Below are 20,149 nucleotides of genomic sequence, written 5' to 3' on the forward strand. Positions count from 1 at the left end.
AAAAAAACAGGTCAAGTTTTGAGAAACTTACATTTATGAATATGCAATTTAGCCGTGAATTGATTAACGCGGACAAGTCGAAAAAACTTATAGGGGTGTTACCATTTAGTGGTCAATTGTACGGAATATGTACTGTACTGTGCAATTTACTAATACGAGTTTCAATCAATCAATAGTTTGCTTAATAGTAATATAATATTCTTATATGCTATAAATGACCAGACGTTCCAGATCAAAACTGGGAATATAATCCTAGAGAAGGGCGAACAAACGGTCAGCTATTTTTAATAAAATACTAATAAAAAGTTTCAATCAATCAAAAAAGCCAATAGTATCATGAGGTTGCGAGGATAAAATTCCCTTTTCAATGTTTTGTCCTCATACTGTGTAAAACCAAACAGCACATGTTCAAAACAAAGCACACATTTGTCATGAACTTTCTTTCATGTTTTTCAAGGCTTCATTACGTAATGACACTACGTCATCCCCCGCCCCCCACGCGCACGCGCACGCGCACACACGCCCTCGGCGGCGAGGCGCAGTACCGCACGCAACCGCGCGAGGCGCCCGTGAGCCCGCGCTAAGAAGATGTGAAAATGGCGGAGCTACAAATGCTTCTGGAGGAGGAAATCCCAGCAGGACGGAGCGCTCTGCTGGATAGTTTCACCAATTTGGAGAGAGTCGCCGAGTACTGCGAGAACAACTATGTCCAGGTGAGGCTCGGGCTGCGGGAAACATTCACCTTTCTCAGGCGGGGAGTTGTCGGCTAGCTGCTGATGCTAGTCGCCTCCGTGCTAGCACACTACATCAAATGTAGGCTTTTAAAGACTATTATCCGCCTTTATGGCTAAACTACATCAGATGTAGGCTTTTAAACATAATCCGCCTTTATGGATAAACTAAATCAAATGTATGCTTTTAAAGATAATAATCCGCCTTTATGGCTAAACTACAATATTGTTCACGTCCCGAGCTGCGCGCGCATGCTTGCGTGTAACCGCTGTCATTCTCCACCCAGTATCGACAGCATCAACATCTCCCAGTATCAACGTCGTTTTTGTGCGTGGCTTTCATTCACGTCCACGATCACGCGTGTCAGGCAGGTCTGCACCGCTGAATTGGCGTAACAATCAATCCACCTTCACCAGGACGAGACAAGAAGCCAAACGAAACTGATCAACAGGAGCGAATAATACAAACCTCGTCTGCATATGAGTTGGGAAATTGTGTTAGATGTAAATATAAACAGAATACAATGATTTGAAAATCCTTTTCAAGCCATATTCAGTTGAATATGCTACAAAGACAACATATTTGATGTTCAAACTGATAAACATTTTTTTGTGTGCAAATAATCATTACTTTTAGAATTTGATGCCAGCAACATGTGACAGAGAAGTTGGGAAAGGTGGCAATAAATACTGATAAAGTTGAGGAATGCTCATCAAACACTTCTATGGAACATCCCACAGGTGTGCAGGCTAATTGGGAACAGGTGGGTGCCATGATTGGCTATAAAAGCAGCTTCCATGAAATGCTAAGTAATTCACAAACAAGGATGGGGTGAGGGTCACCAATTTGTAAGCAAATTGTCAAACAGTTCTAGAACATTTCTCAACGAGCTCTTGCAATGAATTTAGATATTTTACCATCTACGATCCGTTATAGTTATTTTTATATATTTTTTTCCAAATAGTTCAAGAAAGACCACTACAAATTAGCAATATTTTGCACTGTTATACAATTTAATAAATCAAGAAACTGATGACATAGTTCTGTATTTTACTTCTTTATCTCTTTTTTTCAACCAAAAATGCTTTGCTCTGATTAGGGGGTACCTGAAGTAAAAAAAATGTTCACAGGGAGTACATAACTGAAAAAAGGTTGAGAACCACGGTTGTAGACCAAAACTCTCCTAATATTCTCTACTGCTCACAAGTGTTACATATCGGAATTATTGTGCCAAAAAATGGGGAAAAACAACAAAAGTACACTTCATTCATTAACTGTGTTACAAAAAAGATCCCCGTGAATGCGTGGGTTCCCTCCGGGTACTCCGGCTTCCTCCCACTTCCAAAGACATGCACCTGGGGATAGGTTGATTGGCAACACTAAATTGGCCCTAGTGTGTGAATGTGAGTGTGAATGTTGTCTGTCCATCTGTGTTGGCCCTGCGATGAGGTGGCGACTTGTCCAGGGTGTACCCCGCCTTCCGCCCGATTGTAGCTGAGATAGGCGCCAGCGCCCCCCGCGACCCCGAAAGGGAATAAGCGGTAGAAAATGGATGGATGGACAAAAAAGATCAGTTAGAATAATACATAATGTTGGGTGTAGATCAGTGTTTTTCAACCTTTTCTGAGCCAAGGCACATTTTTTTCATTGGGAAAAATCACCACCAGCAGAAAACATAAAAAAATGAAACTCAGTAGCCGATATTGATATGAATTCAAACCATAAACAAGCATGCATCACTATAGCTCTATAGTGATGCATCATAATGTGTGCATGCGTGATGTATCATGTTGTATGCATGCATCATGTTGTATGCATGCATGTGTGATGTATCATGTTGTATGCATGCATGTGTGATGTATCATGTTGTATGCATGCATCATGTTGTATGCATGCATGTGTGATGTATCATTTTGTATGCACGCACGTGTGATGTATCATTTTGTATGCATGCACGTGTGATGTATCATGTTGTATGCATGCACGTGTGATGTATCATGTATGCATGCATGTATAATGCATCATGTTGAATGAATGCATGTGTGATGAATCATGTATGCATGCATGTTTGATGTATCATGTTGTATGCATTCATGTTTGATGTCTCATTTTGTATGCATGCATGTGTGATGCATCATGTTGTATGCATGCATGTGTGATGCATCATGTTTTACGCATGCCTGTGTGATGTATCATGTTGTATGCATGCATGTGTGATGTATCATGTATGCATGCATGTGTGATGTATCATGTTGTATGCATGCATGTGTGATGCATCATGTTGTATGCATGCATGTGTGATGCATCATGTTGTATGCATGCATGTGTGATGCATGATGTTGTATGCACGCCTGTGTGATGCATCATGTTGTATGCACGCCTGTGTGATGCATCATGTTGTATGCACGCACGTGTGATGCATCATGTTGTATGCACGCACGTGTGATGCATCATGTTGTATGCACGCACGTGTGATGCATCATGTTGTATGCACGCACGTGTGATGCATCATGTTGTATGCACGCACGTGTGATGCATCATGTTGTATGCACGCACGTGTGATGCATCATGTTGTATGCACGCACGTGTGATGCATCATGTTGTATGCACGCACCTGTGATGCATCATGTTGTATGCACGCACCTGTGATGCATCATGTTGTATGCACGCACCTGTGATGCATCATGTTGTATGCACGCACCTGTGATGCATCATGTTGTATGCACGCACGTGTGATGCATCATGTTGTATGCACGCACGTGTGATGCATCATGTTGTATGCACGCACGTGTGATGCATCATGCTGTATGCGTGCACGCACGTGTGATGCATCATGCTGTATGCATGCACTCACGTGTGATGCATCATGTTGTATGCGTGCATGTGTGATGCATCATGTTGTATGCGTGCATGCATGTGTGATGCATCATGTTGTATGCGTGCATGTGTGATGCATAATGTTATATGCGATGCATATTGTATGCATGCATATGTGATGTATCATTTTGTATGCGTGCATGTGATGCATCATGTTGTATGCATCCATGCATGTGTGATGCATACGGTTGTATGCATGCATATGTGATGTATCTTGTATGCATGCATAAGTGATGCATCATGTTGTATGCGTGCATGTATGTGTGATGCATATTGTATGCGATGCATAATGTTGTATGCATGCATATGTGATGTATCATGTTGTATGCGTGCATGTGCTGCATCATGTTGTATGCATGCATGCATGTGTGATGCATAATGTATGCATGCATATGTGATGTATCTTGTATGCATGCATATGTGATGCATCATGTTGTATGCGTGCATGTATGTGTGATGCATCATGTTGTATGTGATGTATCATGTTGTATGCATGCATGCATATGTGATGTATCATGTTGTATGTATGCATGCATATGTGATGCATCATGTTGTATGCCTGCATATATGATGCATCATGTTGTATGCGTGCATGCATATGTGATGTATCATGTTGTATGTATGCATGCATATGTGATGTATCATGTTGTATGTATGCATGCATATGTGATGCATCATGTTGTATGTATGCATGCATATGTGATGTATCATGTTGTATGTATGCATGCATATGTGATGTATCATGTTGTATGTATGCATGCATATGTGATGTATCATGTTGTATGTATGCATGCATATGTGATGTATCATGTTGTATGTATGCATGCATATGTGATGCATCATGTTGTATGCATGCATATGTGATGCATCATGTTGTATGCGTGCATATGTGATGCATCATGTTGTATGCGTGCATATGTGATGCATCATGTTGTATGCGTGCATGCATATGTGATGTATCATGTTGTATGCGTGCATGCATATGTGATGTATCATGTTGTATGTATGCATGCATATGTGATGTATCATGTTGTATGTATGCATATGTGATGCATCATGTTGTATGCGTGCATGCATATGTGATGTATCATGTTGTATGTATGCATGCATATGTGATGTATCATGTTGTATGCATGCATATGTGATGCATCATGTTGTATGTATGCATGCATATGTGATGTATCATGTTGTATGTATGCATGCATATGTGATGCATCATGTTGTATGCATGCATATGTGATGCATCATGTTGTATGCGTGCATGCATATGTGATGCATCATGTTGTATGCGTGCATGCATATGTGATGCATCATGTTGTATGCGTGCATGCATATGTGATGTATCATGTTGTATGTATGCATATGTGATGCATCATGTTGTATGCGTGCATGCATATGTGATGTATCATGTTGTATGTATGCATGCATATGTGATGTATCATGTTGTATGTATGCATGCATATGTGATGTATCATGTTGTATGTATGCATATGTGATGCATCATGTTGTATGCGTGCATGCATATGTGATGTATCATGTTGTATGCATGCACGCATATGTGATATATCATGTTGTATGTATGCATGCATATGTGATGTATCATGTTGTATGCATGCATATGTGATGCATCATGTTGTATGCATGCATGTTTCGAATACACTCAACCTCAAACGACAAACTAAAATGTTGCAGTGCAAAGAACATCCCCTAACTGTGAATGTAGAATTTTTGTTTATTTAAAATGTCATTTTAGTCTGTTCGGCAGGTGAAATTTGTGTTTTTAAAAGGGATTTAATCAGAATTGACTTTAGGACCACATGATGAATCTGCAATCCAGGTAAAGCTGGTCAGACAGGTTTCCCAGTGATTGCTCAGATTTTTTTTTTTCCATGACCAACTTCAAACCTGCTAACATTTGCATTCAAATAGAAGAGAAACCGTCCGGATAAAAAGGGAAATTCAGTTTTTTCCAACAGACCAACTCCTCCTGTGGTGTAAAACCGTGTTAGGCTATGTCTTCACTAAGCTGCATAACCCCTTAAACAAAGAATTATTTAGCCCGTTTCAGCCACACTAAACTAGCATTTAAGGTTCCCCTCCTCGGACAATTTTTACACGAATAGTGCGCCGTGTATTTCTTGAATCTCCGGCTCTTAGCTTTGTATGGACTCATTGATTGTTTACAAACTGAGTTTGGAGAGGAAGTGACGCCAGAAAGACCGTGTCCCACAAAGGAAGTGACGTCAGACAGAACGCGCCACATCCAGTTTCATAATAAAGCAGTTTTGTAACTCGGAGGTAACCACTGGAATTATGGAGACATGCCCATGTTTCTCCTTCTTCTACATGTAGAGACGATTGACACATCAAAACCTTAAGAGAAAGCCATTGCAGCCAATTGGGAGACAACACTTCTCAGAGGGCAAGAGAACTTTCTAATGTCCTAATCAGCTGTAATGCTACTTATCAAAAAACGTTGTCCTTTTGTCAAAGGAGAGTCAACGAAAATGCGGGCTGCCATGTTTGTGATTTAAAAAAAAGTAGCATGTGCTTTGTATTACCTGGCCTTCAAAGGGAAACAATGGAAAATGGAGAATGCGTTTGGACTGGCAAAGCAGACTGTATCGGTTATTGTCCACCGTTTGTGTCGCGGACTCAATGTCTAGGTCAAGAGTATATAAAGTCACCAAAAAGGAATGTATAATGAAGGTGAAGGCAAAATAGTGAGTGTCCTGACCAGATATCTACATCCCTAGATTGATTGATGTCAAATGTTCTTTGTCACATTGTTTACTTTCACATGTCCATTAAAGATGTGATCATTTTATGAAGGTTCAGGTGTGATTCACTACCATAGGGCCCCACAGCACACTGGATTCCAGTCAGATAAGTTATGCACACAAAGCAGCACTGGAGGTGGCCATGACGTGCGCATTTTCCGCACATGCGTACTAGGCCGCATTGCGCCCGCTGACGGAGGGGGTCTTAAATGACCATTGTGTGTGTGTGTGTGTGGACACGGATAAGGTTAGGTGGGATTTACCCTGGAAAACCTTAGCTTAGTGTAAACGGTGCCTTTGTTAACTAGTGTGGTTTAATTTTAAAGACTTGACTACAGGATGCGTTACTACTGTATTGTCCAAGTGTGGCTGAGTGGACCGGAAGCTGACATGTTATTATATTTTTATCATCCATCCATTAATTTTCTACTGCTTGTCCTTCATGACAGTTACAATACAGGAAACAATTACATTCAGATTAGGGCTTTATGATTTTGAGAAAAAAAACCTGGTCAACGCTAAAGCACAAGAAAAAAACTACACCAAGTTTTTGTTTGGTAGCATCACATGTCATGACATTATAGTGACACCTTTGACACCACTGTATCTACCATACCATTAAGCCTTTAATCTTGCTATTGTCTACGGCTGTTGTTGCATCCTGTCAACGGGCTTATGCTGTGGCCAAAGCGCCAAAAAGAATACCATCCTTCTATTTTCTACCGCTTGTTCCTCTCGGGGTTGCAGGGGTGGCTGGAGCCTATCCCAACTGAATTCGGGTGGGCAACCTGTCACCTCAACACAGGGCCAACTTGTCAGGGAAATGCAAATTCCAGCAGAAGTGGTTGGCTATGGAATTTTTAATGATTATTTTTTAACTTTTTAACAATTAAAAGGTAGGCAGCAGCTAATGGTGCCATTTTTTGTGACAAACTATTTGCGGGTGGACGTAGACATTACATTTGTTTGAAGTTGCAATAAAAAACATCAAATTAGGATTTGCTGATACCTGCAGAAATATTAAAAAATGGTGATGGGGAATAACAGTTTGAAAAATGTTAATTTCAGAGAGCGGATAGTCTACTTTCAGCTCCCTTTAGGGTTTCCCTGAGAATGCAAAGACACCTGTGGTGGTTGGAGTGTGGTGTGGGCATGGTCACCAGGACATTGTAGCATTTGCTGCATTATAAAGGCCAAACAAATGTATGCATACATTAAAAAACCAATCTGTAATGAATTAGTATTAATATACAGTTGTGCTCATAAGTTTGCACACCCTGGGAGAATTTATGATTTCTTGACCATTCTTCAAAGTCATTTCTGCACAAATGTCACAAAGTATCCCGCTTACATTACGCCAAACAGCACAGAGACAAGCCTCAAAACTCTTGGAACAAAGTAATTTGGAGTGATGGCTTTCTTTTGGTGACTCGACCATGCAGCCCATTTTTCTTCAAGTGCCTCCTTATTGTGCATCTTGAAACAGCCACACCACAATTTTTCAGAGAGTCCTGTATTTTAGCTGTAGTTAATTGTTGATTTTTCTTTGCATCTCGAACAATTTTCCTGGCAGTTGTGGCTGAAATCTTTGCTGGTCTACCTGAATCCCTCATTTCCACTTCTTAATCAGCGTTTGAACACTGCTGATTGGCATTCTCAATTCCTTGGATATCTTTTTATACCCCTTTCCTGTTTTATGCAGTTCAATACCTTTTTTCTCGCAGATCCTTTGACAATTATTTTGCCTTCCCCATGACTTAGAATCCGGAAACATCTGTGCAGCACTGGAAGAAAGATGAAATGGTCTATCAGAAGCCCAGAAACTCACTGACCTTTTACACACACACACTAATTACAAACAAACAGGTCACAGGTGAGGATTGGAACCTTGATTAGCCATTCAAACCTGTTTGTGTCAACTTTTGGGCATGTTATAAGATCAAAGTCACTGTGGTATGTAAACTTTTGATTAGGGTCATTTGGGTACTTTCTTTTGTCATTTTGATTCATAAATAGTAAACACAGTTAATAGCTTCACACAACCATTAAGCATAGATGGAAGACATGTTTTGTGTTATCATTCATATTCTCTGAAGAATGGCCAAGAAATCATAAGTTGTCCCAGTGTATGTCAACTTATGAGCACGACTGTATATTGTTATATTGTTTTGCTCAATGTTTTAATTGTTACTGATTATTGTACAATGTCATTTGAGAATGTTTCAAGTTTCTAGAGACTAAGTGACTTTTTCTTTATTTAAAACGACTAGCAACAATTCTAGCATCTTTTTCTGGTGTTATTATAGACTGTAGGCGTGTTTGGGGACTACTTATGTCCTTGATGTCCACCACGAGAGAGGCGAGCTGCAGCGAGCATGACATCACACTTGCTAGTTGGACTTCCATCCATCTATTTTCTACCGCTTGTCCCTTTCGTGGTCACGGGGGGTGCTGGAGTCTATCTCAGCTGCACATGGGCAAAAGGCGGGGTACACCTTGGACAAGTCGCCACCCTTCTTTCCTTACAAGCCGCCACTGTCATCTTAAAATTTGCACATTTTGTAGATTGCTGGCCACAGGTACATCTGGGATATATTAAAATAGGTCCACATTGCGATCAGGCTGCCTCCACCCTAGACAATACAAACAAAATCAAGAAAACGAGTCAAGTATATAAAAATTATATCAAACAAACCTTTAACGAAGTGGTCACCGCAAACTGGTGCTTTCTTCAAACTCTGCTCCCTTGGACTGGAGTGCATGCCACTTTTCTCATTGTCTTTTCATTAAATCTTGCACTCTTGTTTACAAGCAATTGAAAAGTGACATCTCACCCTGATCCACACAGTCTCCAGACAAGCAGCGGGCGCTGGAGGAGACCAAGAACTACACCACCCAGTCCCTGGCCAGCGTGGCATACCTGATCAACACACTGGCTAATAATGTCCTGCAGATGCTGGACATCCAGGCGTCGCAGCTACGCCGCATGGAGTCTTCCATCAACCACATTTCCCAGGTGGGCGCTTGAATTGCACAACAGGGACGGGACTCCAGCCACTTGACAAGTGTCTATTAGTCTCTGAAAAGTTAAGAAGATGTGTTGATATCCTTAGACGGTGGACATCCATAAAGAAAAAGTGGCCAGGCGGGAGATAGGTATCCTCACCACAAACAAGAACACGTCACGCACACACAAGATCATCGCCCCTGCCAATCCAGAGAGGCCTGTACGCTATATCCGCAAGCCTATTGACTACAGCATGCTGGATGACATGGGCCACGGAGTCAAGGTAAGAACTCCTGCTGCCAGCTTCCAAGGGATTAACATGTTTGTCCAGCTAAATTAAATGCAAATAATCATTCACAATCTGCAATGATAACTGAAAGAAAGGATTAGAAACAAACTATATATGTATGCATGCACATATATTGTATTCTTTTCAAAACAATGTATCTATTTGGAATGACAATTTTAAAGGATTACTGTAAAATGAATTTTAAACACTATCTAAAGTAAAAGAAGCATCATTTCACTTGTTTAATGTGAAGTGGGTTATATTTATGCAGCGCCTTTTCTCTTACTCAAAGCGCTTTACAGTCAGGAACCCATTATCTACATTTCAGCTACATGTACACTATTGTGGGTGGCTCCTGGAGCAAGGTGGGAGGTGTCTTGTCTAGGAACACAACAGCAGTGACTAAGATGATGGGGGCTAGATTCGAACCAAGATCCCTCCAAGTTTCTGGTTGGCCACTGTACCATCTGAGCCACACCGTCTCATTTTATTTGATATATATTAGGGTTGTATGATATAGCGGTATTGGTATAGTACCGCAATACTAATGAATCATTTTCAGTACTATATCACCTTTGAAACGTACCGGTTCATTGTTAAATCTTACTAATTAATTTTCCGAGCTGCGAGTGACTGCTTGATTGTTGTTGTTGATATAGCACTTCCCCTTTAGTTCTGTCTGGTTTTGTTTTTTTGGGAGAAGATGTCACAGACATTTTGATAAGGCTTCTGTTTGGAATTTACAGAAATTGTAACTCTTTAATTATTGTTTTCTTCTGTTCTATTGCACACTAATCTGCTGATTTCTTCTCTTTTTCCTCTCTCTGCTTGCCTTTATTTATTCTTTGTAATCAACTGTAGTGGTTGCAAAGATTTAAGGTAAGCTTTTGAAAGCTAGCCGCTCACAAGGAGGGTGTTTTGATTTCTGAATACATTTTAGTTTTTGTGGATTGCTGTGAATGTGTTTTTTTTTGTCTTTGTTTTTTGAAGGAGGAGTTAGACATTTTGCAAAATTAAGCACATTGGACTTGGGATCCAGCCAAAATCCAATTTGTTTGCCATTCTAAAATGGTTTTAAATGTCCAACTAATCCTTTGAACAGTGTTTCATAGTTCTTGTTCATTCTCCTGCTATCAAATATCTCAATTTCATAACACTTGTCTGTCCCTGTAGGCCAGTGCTCAGAGCATGAAAGCTGGAGGAGGCGGACTTCCTCGCACAAACCCCCCTACACAGAAGCCCCCCAGCCCACCTGTGAGCGGGAAAGGGACCCTTGGGTATGTAACCTGTCTTTCTTCAGCTAAATGTTTTTTTTCGTATTCGCAGCAGGAGTGTGGCCCACCTGACTTGAAACACTTAGCACAGGAGTGTATTTTGCCATGCTAATTAAGCCAAACCTTTAAAACTCGCAGGTTTTCACTGGAGGTGGGAGTCTTTTGGCACTTCACCATTCGATTACGATTCAGGAGCTATGCTGCGATTAAAAATATATTGATTAGTGTATTAATGCATTTATGAGTTTCTTTTCGTGTCACTAAATTAGCGTTTATCACTTGCAGCTTTAAAAAAGCAATTTATTTGGAATAAGAAACAGTTACATTAATTCCCACATGTATTAAATTATTGAAAATGTTTGCAAAACTGGACCATAAGTGCCCGATAGTAAAGGAGCGGGGTGGGTCTTTCGGTGAGGTGTCTCGCTGCAGTCAGCCATATGTTAGAACTGTCTGCATTGCTTTATTTATAATAAATACATCGATTATCGATTATTGACATTTATTGATTCTATTATTGTCCGTGTCTGAATTGAGATGCAACTAAAGTGTGTCTGTTTAACTATTGAATGTGTCTCTAATCCCAGGGGCTGTTTGCTTGTGCAACTGAACAACACTGTCTTCACTCTGGTGACCTTTCTAAGCACAAGCGCTGTTTTTGTCCCTGTTTGCTTTTATTTTACCTTACAGTTCGTATGCTGGATTTGGACGTCACTTTTAGGGGTGTGACCAAATCTTATGTGATTTTGCCAGATTAAAAGGTGACAGTATTTGTCATTTAGAGAAAAGCTTTTTCAATTTAAGCGGTCAGTGTTTTGCTTCTCCAACAGTCAAAAGCCTATACGTCTGATCGTGCGCAAGAGATTGGAACCGCACATTAGGTGTGTTGCGCAAACACCAAACAGAGTTAGTCCCCGAGTTTCCCGCCTTGTGGCACGGCTCGTGCAGCCACTTCATTTGAGTTCCTCAGCCAATGTGCAATGTGTATGTCCAAGCAGGCTAAACTGTCAATCATGGACGCAAAGACGTGACAGAAAAGCACACTGGATTGCTTCCACTGACAGTCAGCAGCCCAGATATAAAACTAAACAACGGAATCATTGATACACTTGACAGCTGCAATATCAAAAATGCAGAAGACTCCTGTGAAGCTCCTTTAAATTGACATTTAATTATATTTACTGTAACATTTAGAGTATCTCTTGTTTTTTAGTTCTCGTTAACCCACTGTCGCGTATCGTCACACTGTGTCCCGTCCCCCTAGTGACTTTCCCAGCTGTGGTGTTTGTGTATGTGTCCTCTGCAAGCAGCATGTAATCACAGCTACACCTCCATTATGGACCCTCTCACAGTCTTTGGCTAAAGACTGTCATCTTATTTTTAGTTACATTTTTTTCAACGCGCTCTTAGTTTTGTTTGACCCAGCTTGCCCCCACTTGGCTGCCTCATATTTCTCACAGCACCATTTTGCCATGACAACCATGCTCAACCTTGGAGATCGGTTGTCTTGTACATGCTAGCACATGAAGCCCAGGTCAAGTGTCTATTAAATTTGGTCCCACTTAAAAATATCAAGGTTATCCACTGTATGTTTGTTTTTGAGGGTTTTTTTTATGTGCTGTGTTGACTGGGAAAAGATCTTTTCAATATCATTGAAATAAGTGGTGGATTGCACCAGTGCAGACCGACTGCAGTCCAGTAACGATTTTTCTATGGCGACTTCCTGAGCCCTCTTCTAATGGAAAAACAGCTTTCAGTTGATGAGAAGTCTTTTGGCACCATCTGCTGGATTGTGTGCATAAATCTGTAGACAAGACTATGAGATGTCTTTTTCGGCTATTTTATTCTTGGGAAAGGCTATACTTAGGCAATAGAATAGCTGGTGTTATTGTGTCTTTTTAGCGGATCAGGATCGGAGTGAATAGCTTCAGCCTAAATCTGTTCCAGGCAGGAGAGTCCTGCATTTGCTTGGTCTGGCTGTCGCCACCGGTGGATTTGCCCGAGCCAGCCCCAACATTCCACCTTTTTTTTTTTTTTAAGTTTGCACTTGTTTTTTTCCTGCTCTCCCCCTTCCCTTCTCCTACAATTCTCTGTGGATGCCCCCTCCCCTCAACTCCTGACCCTCTCACAGGCGGCACTCACCATATAGGACACTTGAACCGGTGCGTCCTCCTGTTGTCCCTAACGACTACGTCTCAAGCCCGACGCGCAACATGGCGCATCCCCTGCAGAGCCCAGCACGCAATGCATCTGTTAATCAGAGGAACCGCACGTACAGGTACCCCTCTCCTTCCCAGCATGCCTCACTTATACTCCTGAACAAAATCCTTAGACCGCATTTTGTGCTGGTGAACTTTTATTAGATTGTAAACAGAGCATCAAAATGCAAAAAGTAAGAAACAGGAGGAGAGAAAAAAGAAACTACTCTGCACTTAATTGGAAACTTCATTTAAAGTAAGCAGATAAATGCTTATGACCATCTTAAAAAAAAAATCCAAGTCTTGTCCTGTTCTGTAAAACATCCACACTGTCATGACTTCCTGATTACTAGGCAACAACGGTGGACACAGTAAGACGAGGATTTTTAATTTTTATGGGACAAAAAATGGCCAATGCTTAACTGTGAAACCGGTTGTTCCCCCACCCTTAGCTGACTGCAGCCCAATAACCTAACATAAGATGTTATCTGGGATGGCGTGGCGCAGTTGGGAGAGTGGCCATGTGCAACCCGAGGGTCCCTGGTTCAATCCCCACCTAGTACAAAACCTTATCACGTCCGTTGTGTCCCGAGCAAGACACTTCACCCTTGCTCCTGATGGGTACTGGTTAGCGCCTTGCATGGCAGCTCCCTCCATCAGTGTGTGAATGGGTGAATGTGGAAGTAGTGTCAAAGAGCTTTGAGTACCTTGAAGGTAGAAAAGCGCTATACAAGTACAACGCATTTACCATTTATCATATCTGGCAGCATAGGGTTTCAAGATGGAGCTTCAGTTGTGCAGTGATGTTGCAGAAAGCATCTGTCTTGCCTGAGGGCCCCAGTCTGTGATAGATTTTCTTTCTATCCCGTTTGTAATACCAAACATGTTTTAGGATGTTAAACGATGTCCTCAGACTAGACTAAGCTGACGATGACAGAAGTGACCTTGTTTATCGATATATACGAGGCTCTGGACAGATAACGATGATGATGTCAAACACCAGTTACCTCCCAACACAATATCCTTGAGCTTTTTGGAACTGTTTGGACTGCGTATGTGTTTGATGCCCTTTTATCCAGTAGTATGACCTTGTTTAAGCCACGCTAACATTCGATACTGGCGTCTCTCAGCAGGAAAACGCTGCACAATCTTTACATAGCAAGCCAAAATCTGGTGCACAACCTGAATCTCTGTTAAGCCTTTGTCGTCCTGACAGTGTGAATGTGACAAATGGTTTTGAAAGCCAGATATTAGTGCAGCTTTTAAAAGCAATCATCTTAAACCTTTGATCACCTGAAGACCAGATGTAGACTCTGCATCATTTTTCTCCTGCTCCTGTTTTTTTTTCACATTTTGATGCTGTACTTACAATCTGATATAAAGAGTTTTGTTCAAGAGTGTAGGTCTACAACGCAGCTATTGTTCCTCTACCTCCTCCCCTTTCGTCCTCTATCTTGCACTTAAACTTGACCTGCCACTGAACAATCCTTATTTGTAGTTCTCACTTAACTGTCTCCTATTAATTCCTAACACGTCGAATGGCCAGACTGGTACAGTCTTCACAGAAATAAGGGCCATCAAAGACACTAGTAATGTTGATCATAGTCGCCGTAATAACTGTCCTCTACTATCATCAAAGTTTGTCCGTATGTTCCACCTAATACAGAACAGATTCCAAACCAGCCATAGCTTTTGAAGATTTTGAGAGCCAAAACTGATCAGGTAGCTTATATGCTGCTTAGCGTCCATCCTCTTCATCTCACTTCACCTCTGCTTCCTGCCCATCATGTAATGTCTGTGTATGGTCGCCTTGCCATGTGTCTTTGTCAGGGGGCTCTGTATCATTGCAGAACTAGAACAGCCGACACTCTGTTGAAAAGATGGCAGCACATTCAGTGTGTTTCTCTTGAGATGTTTGGTGTGGAACCTAGTAATGTACCAGAAAGACAAAGTGACACTGCTTCAATGAGTCATGCAGAAGTTGGACTGTGTTGAATGTTGCGTGCGTACGTGCTGACCTGTTTGCTAACCCACCATCAGCAGTGGCAGCAGCGGAGGCAGCCATCCTAGCAGCAGTCGCAGCAGCAGCCGGGAAAACAGTGGCAGCGGCAGCGTGGGAGTGCCGATTGCTGTGCCCACCCCAGCCCCACCTACCGCCTTTCCAGGTACTACTGATGTCTGTTTCTAAACGTTATGCCTCTGCTCACTCTTGGTACTAAAAGGTAGAACAGCTGCGAATGATCCCCTGAGTATTGTAGAACTTTCCCCCTCTCCCTCACTTTTCTTTTCTCCTCTTCTTTCTTTCCCTCGCCTTTTTTCCACACTCCCTCAGCCCCTCCTGCCCCATCCAACACACCTAAGCAAACACCTGACGCGACCACCACGCCCCCCGTTTGTGACGGCCCCCATCCGGCCTCTAACCCACCTGTTGAGATCCCGCATGTACCCCCTCCCCCTCCCCAGCTCCCCATTTCTACAGCCCCCACTGGCACAGGAACCGCCCCTTGTGGCAACCCTGCACAATGTGAGTAAGTCTAGAAAAACCCAGCTACTCATCGGCTCATCTCGGACTGCTTTTGTGCTCCATATGCAGACGTGTGAGCTCCACATTTGACCAGAATGTTCATGTGTTTATTTGTGGAAACTGTGTGGAATATTGCATGCATGGATAATGGCGCCACTGTCGCCATAATCCTACTGCTTATTTTCATCCTTCAGTTATTGTCACCTGTTTTGTCATTAGGGGTGGGCGATACTGCTAATTCTAGTATCAATGTGATACTAAGCCAACATTGCCAATACCAATTATTTTTTACTCAGCCGTTTACCTTTTGAGGTACAAATGGGCACTCTAAAATTAATAAAAAACACAATTTTAGTTGTATAGCATGGGCATGCCATGTAAAATACATTATGTGCTGAATATTGGCTGTACTCATCTGAAGCGCTCGTACTATAACATCTACATGGACGTTACAGCACAACAGTGGCCACTGTCGGCAGGAACTACGCCAAAACATCAACAAACTCAACTTTCTTCTCCGCACTCACACAGTCAGGACCAGGGCCCATGTTAGGTTCAAAGCCTCTCAGACAGCTGGAAATGACCAAATCCCGTGACCCTGAGGACAAGCGGTACAAAATGGATGGATGGATATACACTGCACACAACTGTCAGGTTGCTACAGTAAGCTGCGGGGACAACAATCTCACTTTATTTCATTTTATCAGTGTATTTTAGGTCCTTCATGGCTTGTGTGTACAGTATGAGTGACTTAAGTGTAGTTTCCGACTTACACTAGAACTGCTTTCATCAGTCTCATTTGTAGCTCCAAGAACACCAGGTGTACAATCAGAACACATCACACAAGACAAATATTTTAGTGGTACAAATGTTTTATTTACATGCATATTTGTGAGCAATTTATCAATGTATACAGTAAATACAACAATATCAAAACTTCCATCCATCCATCTTATTCTGCTTATCCAAAGTCGGGTCGCGGGGGCAGCAGCCTAAGCAGAGAAGCCCAGACTTCCCTCTCCACAGCCACTTCATCCAGCTCTTCCAAGGCGTTCCCAGGCCAGCCGGGAGACATAGTCTTCCCAACGTGTCCTGGGTCTTCCCCGTGGCCTCCGGTCGGACGTGCCCGAAACACCTCCCTAGGGAGGCGTTCAGGTGGCATCCTGACCAGATGTCCGAACCACCTCATCTGGCTCCTCTCCATGTGGAGGAGCAGCGGCTTTACTTTGAGCTCCTCCAGGATGACAGATCTCCTCACCCTATCTCTAAGGGAGAGACCCAAACTCATTTGTACCCGTGAACTTGTCCTTTCGGTCATAACCCAAAGCTCATGACCATAGGTGAGGATGGGAACGTAGATCGACCGGCTCAGCTCCTTCTTCACCACAACGGATCGATACATCGTCCTAATTATTGAAGACGTCGCACCGATCCGCCTGTCAACCTCACCTTCCACTCTTCCCTCACTCGTGCACAAGACTCAGAGGTACTTGAACTCGAGGCGAGGTCTCCTCCCCAACCAGGAGATGGCACTCCACCCTTTTCTGGGCGAGAACCATGGACTCGGACTTGGAGGTGCTGATTCTCATCCCGGTCGCTTCACACTCTGCTGCGAATCGATCCAGTGAGAGCTGAAGACCCTGGCCAGATGAAGCCATCAGGACCACATCATCTGCAAAAAGCAGAGACCTAATCCTGCAGCCACCAAACCGGATCCCCTCAACGCCCTGACTGTGCCTAGAAATTCTATCCATAAAAGTTCTGAACAGAATGGGTGACAAAGGGCAGCCTTGGCGGAGTCCAACCCTCACTGGAAACGTGTCCGACTTACTGCCAGCAATGCGGACCAAGTTCTGACACTGATCATACAGGGAGTGGACCGCCACAATCTAATTATTGTTACTTATTCTCTGACTGTGTGTGATAATATGAACAAAAATAAACATGGACGTCAACTTGAAAATATTGATCTCATCTTGATGGCATTAATCCAACATCGACTCCACCCGTGGTATCAGTCTGCCCACCCCTATGTGCCATGGATTTATTGTGCATGAGCATTGCAATTCATCCATTTTGCGTTTGTGTTCACCTCCATTGCTGTTCTTTTCTTGTTCCTTTTATATTTGCCAAGTCCAGATGAGCTTAAGAGTCTCTGCAAGAAAGTGCTCTAAGTTTGCTCTGCTGCCTCCCGGTGGCATCTCCTTGCAGGTGCGCCTCAGTTTTACAGCATGAACCGCACGGTGATGCCGCCTCAGAACACCCATGTGGGGGGATCACTGCCTTACCGTCGGCCCTCGTCTGTCACTGGCCAGCCGAACATGGCCCCCAACCAGAACCAGCTCAATGGGGGGCCACACTTTGTCCAGAACCAAGGTATAACATATATTTTTCATGTAATGTCCGTGTATTTACTATATTATCAATTTGGAGTTGTTCTTTTTGGTTCAAATGGGTTCCAGCCTCTGTCAAAAAAGTAAATCTCCTTTATTTGTGCTCATCCACCCGCCTTCATGAACAGCACAATGTGTCCTACTGGCATCCATGCCCTTGTTGTTAGAAAATGAAAGCGTTGGTTCTAGTGAGAATGCAACTTTTGTGCTTTAGCACGCTCACCCCCTCCATCTCTGTATCAACATTGTTTTGGCACTTGCAGGCCCACTTGCGCCCCCTCCCCCTTCCATGCAGATCACCCCCCAGCTCCCCCTGATGGGCTTTGTGGCCCGGGTTCAGGAGACCAGTAAGTGGTTTTAGCTCCTTCTGCATGGCTGCCATGTTTACACCTCGTCCTCCTTGCATCAAATTAGGATGTCTTCTGCAATCCCGAGCCAAGTTCTCCTAAACAACTAACATTTCAGTCAGACCTATTTTGTCATTTTCTTTAACATTAATTGTCCCAGAAGAGAAAAGAGGATTAAAGGTTGTTGTTGCAGCAGTGAAGACCAAAGCATGCTCGTGTCATTAGTCAAATGTTACATTTAGAGATGTCCCATAATATCAGGCTGCCGATATTATCGGCCGTTAAATGCTTTAAAATGTAATATGGGAAATTATCGGTATCAGTTTCAAGAAGTAAAATGTATGACTTTTTAAAAGGCCGCTGTATGGAGTGGTACACGGACATAGGGAGAAGTACAGAGCGCCAATAAACCTTAAAGGCACTGCCTTTGCATGCCGGCCCAATCACATTGAATGCAAAGCATACTTGGTCATCAGCCATACAGGTCACACAGAGGGTGGCCTTTAAACAACGCCAACACTGTTACAAAAATGCGCCACACTGTCAAACCACACCAAACAAGAATGACAAACACATTTCGGGAGAATATCTGCACTGTAACACAACAAATACCCAGAATCCCTTGCAGCACTAACTCTTCCGGGACGCTACATTATCCAACCCCGCCCACCTCAACCTCCTCATGCTCTCTAGGGAGAGCATGTCCCTAATTCCAAGCTGCTGTTTTGAGGCATGTTGAAAAAAAGAATGCACTTGGTAACTTCAAAAACCAATATGGCAGTGCCATGTTGGCATTTCTTTTAGTTTATTTTGTAAAACCTTGTTACATTGTTTAATGCATCCAGCGGGGCATCACAACAACATGAGGCATAATAATGTGTTCATTCCACCACTGTATATATCGGTATCGGTTAATATCAGATTTGGTAATTAAGAGTTGGACAATATCGAATATCCGCAAAACAGCCATTATCGGACATCTCTAGTTACATTTTCATTCCCTGCACGGTCTTCTAGGTCAGTGATTCTCAAACTGCTCCATCTATTCAAACACACTGTTACCGTTCAAACTGTGTTGTGTAATGCTCCAGTGGGCATAAGTATTCAATGCACGTGTCAAATAATACCTCTGCCTTGTTTTTAGTGATTACTTAGGACTCCTATGCTGCTGGGTTTTAATGTTGCTGATTGGAAAGCCAAGTTTTTAATGATGAAAAAAGTTTGAGAAAACCACTGTTCTAGCCTAACCAGCATGGACTTGTCCTGTCCAGCATGGGAATGCCAAGCCCTTCACTTGGGTTCTAAATTCTACTTGCAGCAATTTTGTATCCATTGTTAATTGTTTTTGCTCCCGCCTCCAACTAGTCTCAGACGTGCCGCCCCCGCCTCCCGTCACGGACGAGCCGGTGTTTGAGGAGCCCACACCTCCCCCTCCTCCACCGGAGGACTACGAGGATGACGAAGACGAGGAGGAGGAGTCAGCAGTGGTGGAGTACAGTGACCCGTATGCCGAAGAGGACCCGCCCTGGGCGCCACACACCTACCAAGAGAAAGGTCTGCTTTTACCATTTCAGGCCTTATTTTCTTTACTGGTTCTCAGCAAATTGTATGAATTAATTAAGATGTATTAATAATAATATCACACTACCGTATATTTCGGAGTAAAAGTCGCACCTGCTGAAAATGCATAATAAATAGGGGTAAAAACATACATAAGTCGCATTTTTG

General features: G+C 42.7%; 1 protein-coding gene across 13 annotated transcripts in view; it reads left to right on the top strand.

Annotated features, from left to right (window-relative positions):
- The first annotated feature begins 537 nt into the window (after window positions 1-537).
- abi2b (abl-interactor 2b) overlaps window positions 538-20,149 on the top strand; it is a 26,999-nt gene continuing 7,387 nt past the window's right edge. The window contains exons 1-11 of one of the 13 annotated variants that reach the window (XM_061889647.1): window positions 538-713; window positions 9,238-9,405; window positions 9,503-9,679; window positions 10,547-10,564; window positions 10,859-10,962; window positions 13,091-13,237; window positions 15,198-15,322; window positions 15,490-15,681; window positions 17,893-18,057; window positions 18,338-18,421; window positions 19,787-19,975. In XM_061889647.1, the coding sequence (XP_061745631.1) occupies window positions 597-713; window positions 9,238-9,405; window positions 9,503-9,679; window positions 10,547-10,564; window positions 10,859-10,962; window positions 13,091-13,237; window positions 15,198-15,322; window positions 15,490-15,681; window positions 17,893-18,057; window positions 18,338-18,421; window positions 19,787-19,975 (1,486 nt within the window). In that variant the 5' untranslated portion in view covers window positions 538-596. The remainder of the gene's footprint in view (window positions 714-9,237; window positions 9,406-9,502; window positions 9,680-10,546; window positions 10,565-10,858; window positions 10,963-13,090; window positions 13,238-15,197; window positions 15,323-15,489; window positions 15,682-17,892; window positions 18,058-18,337; window positions 18,422-19,786; window positions 19,976-20,149) is intronic. The other 12 variants (XM_061889650.1, XM_061889649.1, XM_061889652.1 and 9 more) reach the window with 12 other exon arrangements.

The sequence above is a fragment of the Nerophis ophidion genome, linkage group LG27 (genome assembly GCF_033978795.1).
Source record: "Nerophis ophidion isolate RoL-2023_Sa linkage group LG27, RoL_Noph_v1.0, whole genome shotgun sequence".
NCBI classification, from domain to species: domain Eukaryota; kingdom Metazoa; phylum Chordata; class Actinopteri; order Syngnathiformes; family Syngnathidae; genus Nerophis; species Nerophis ophidion.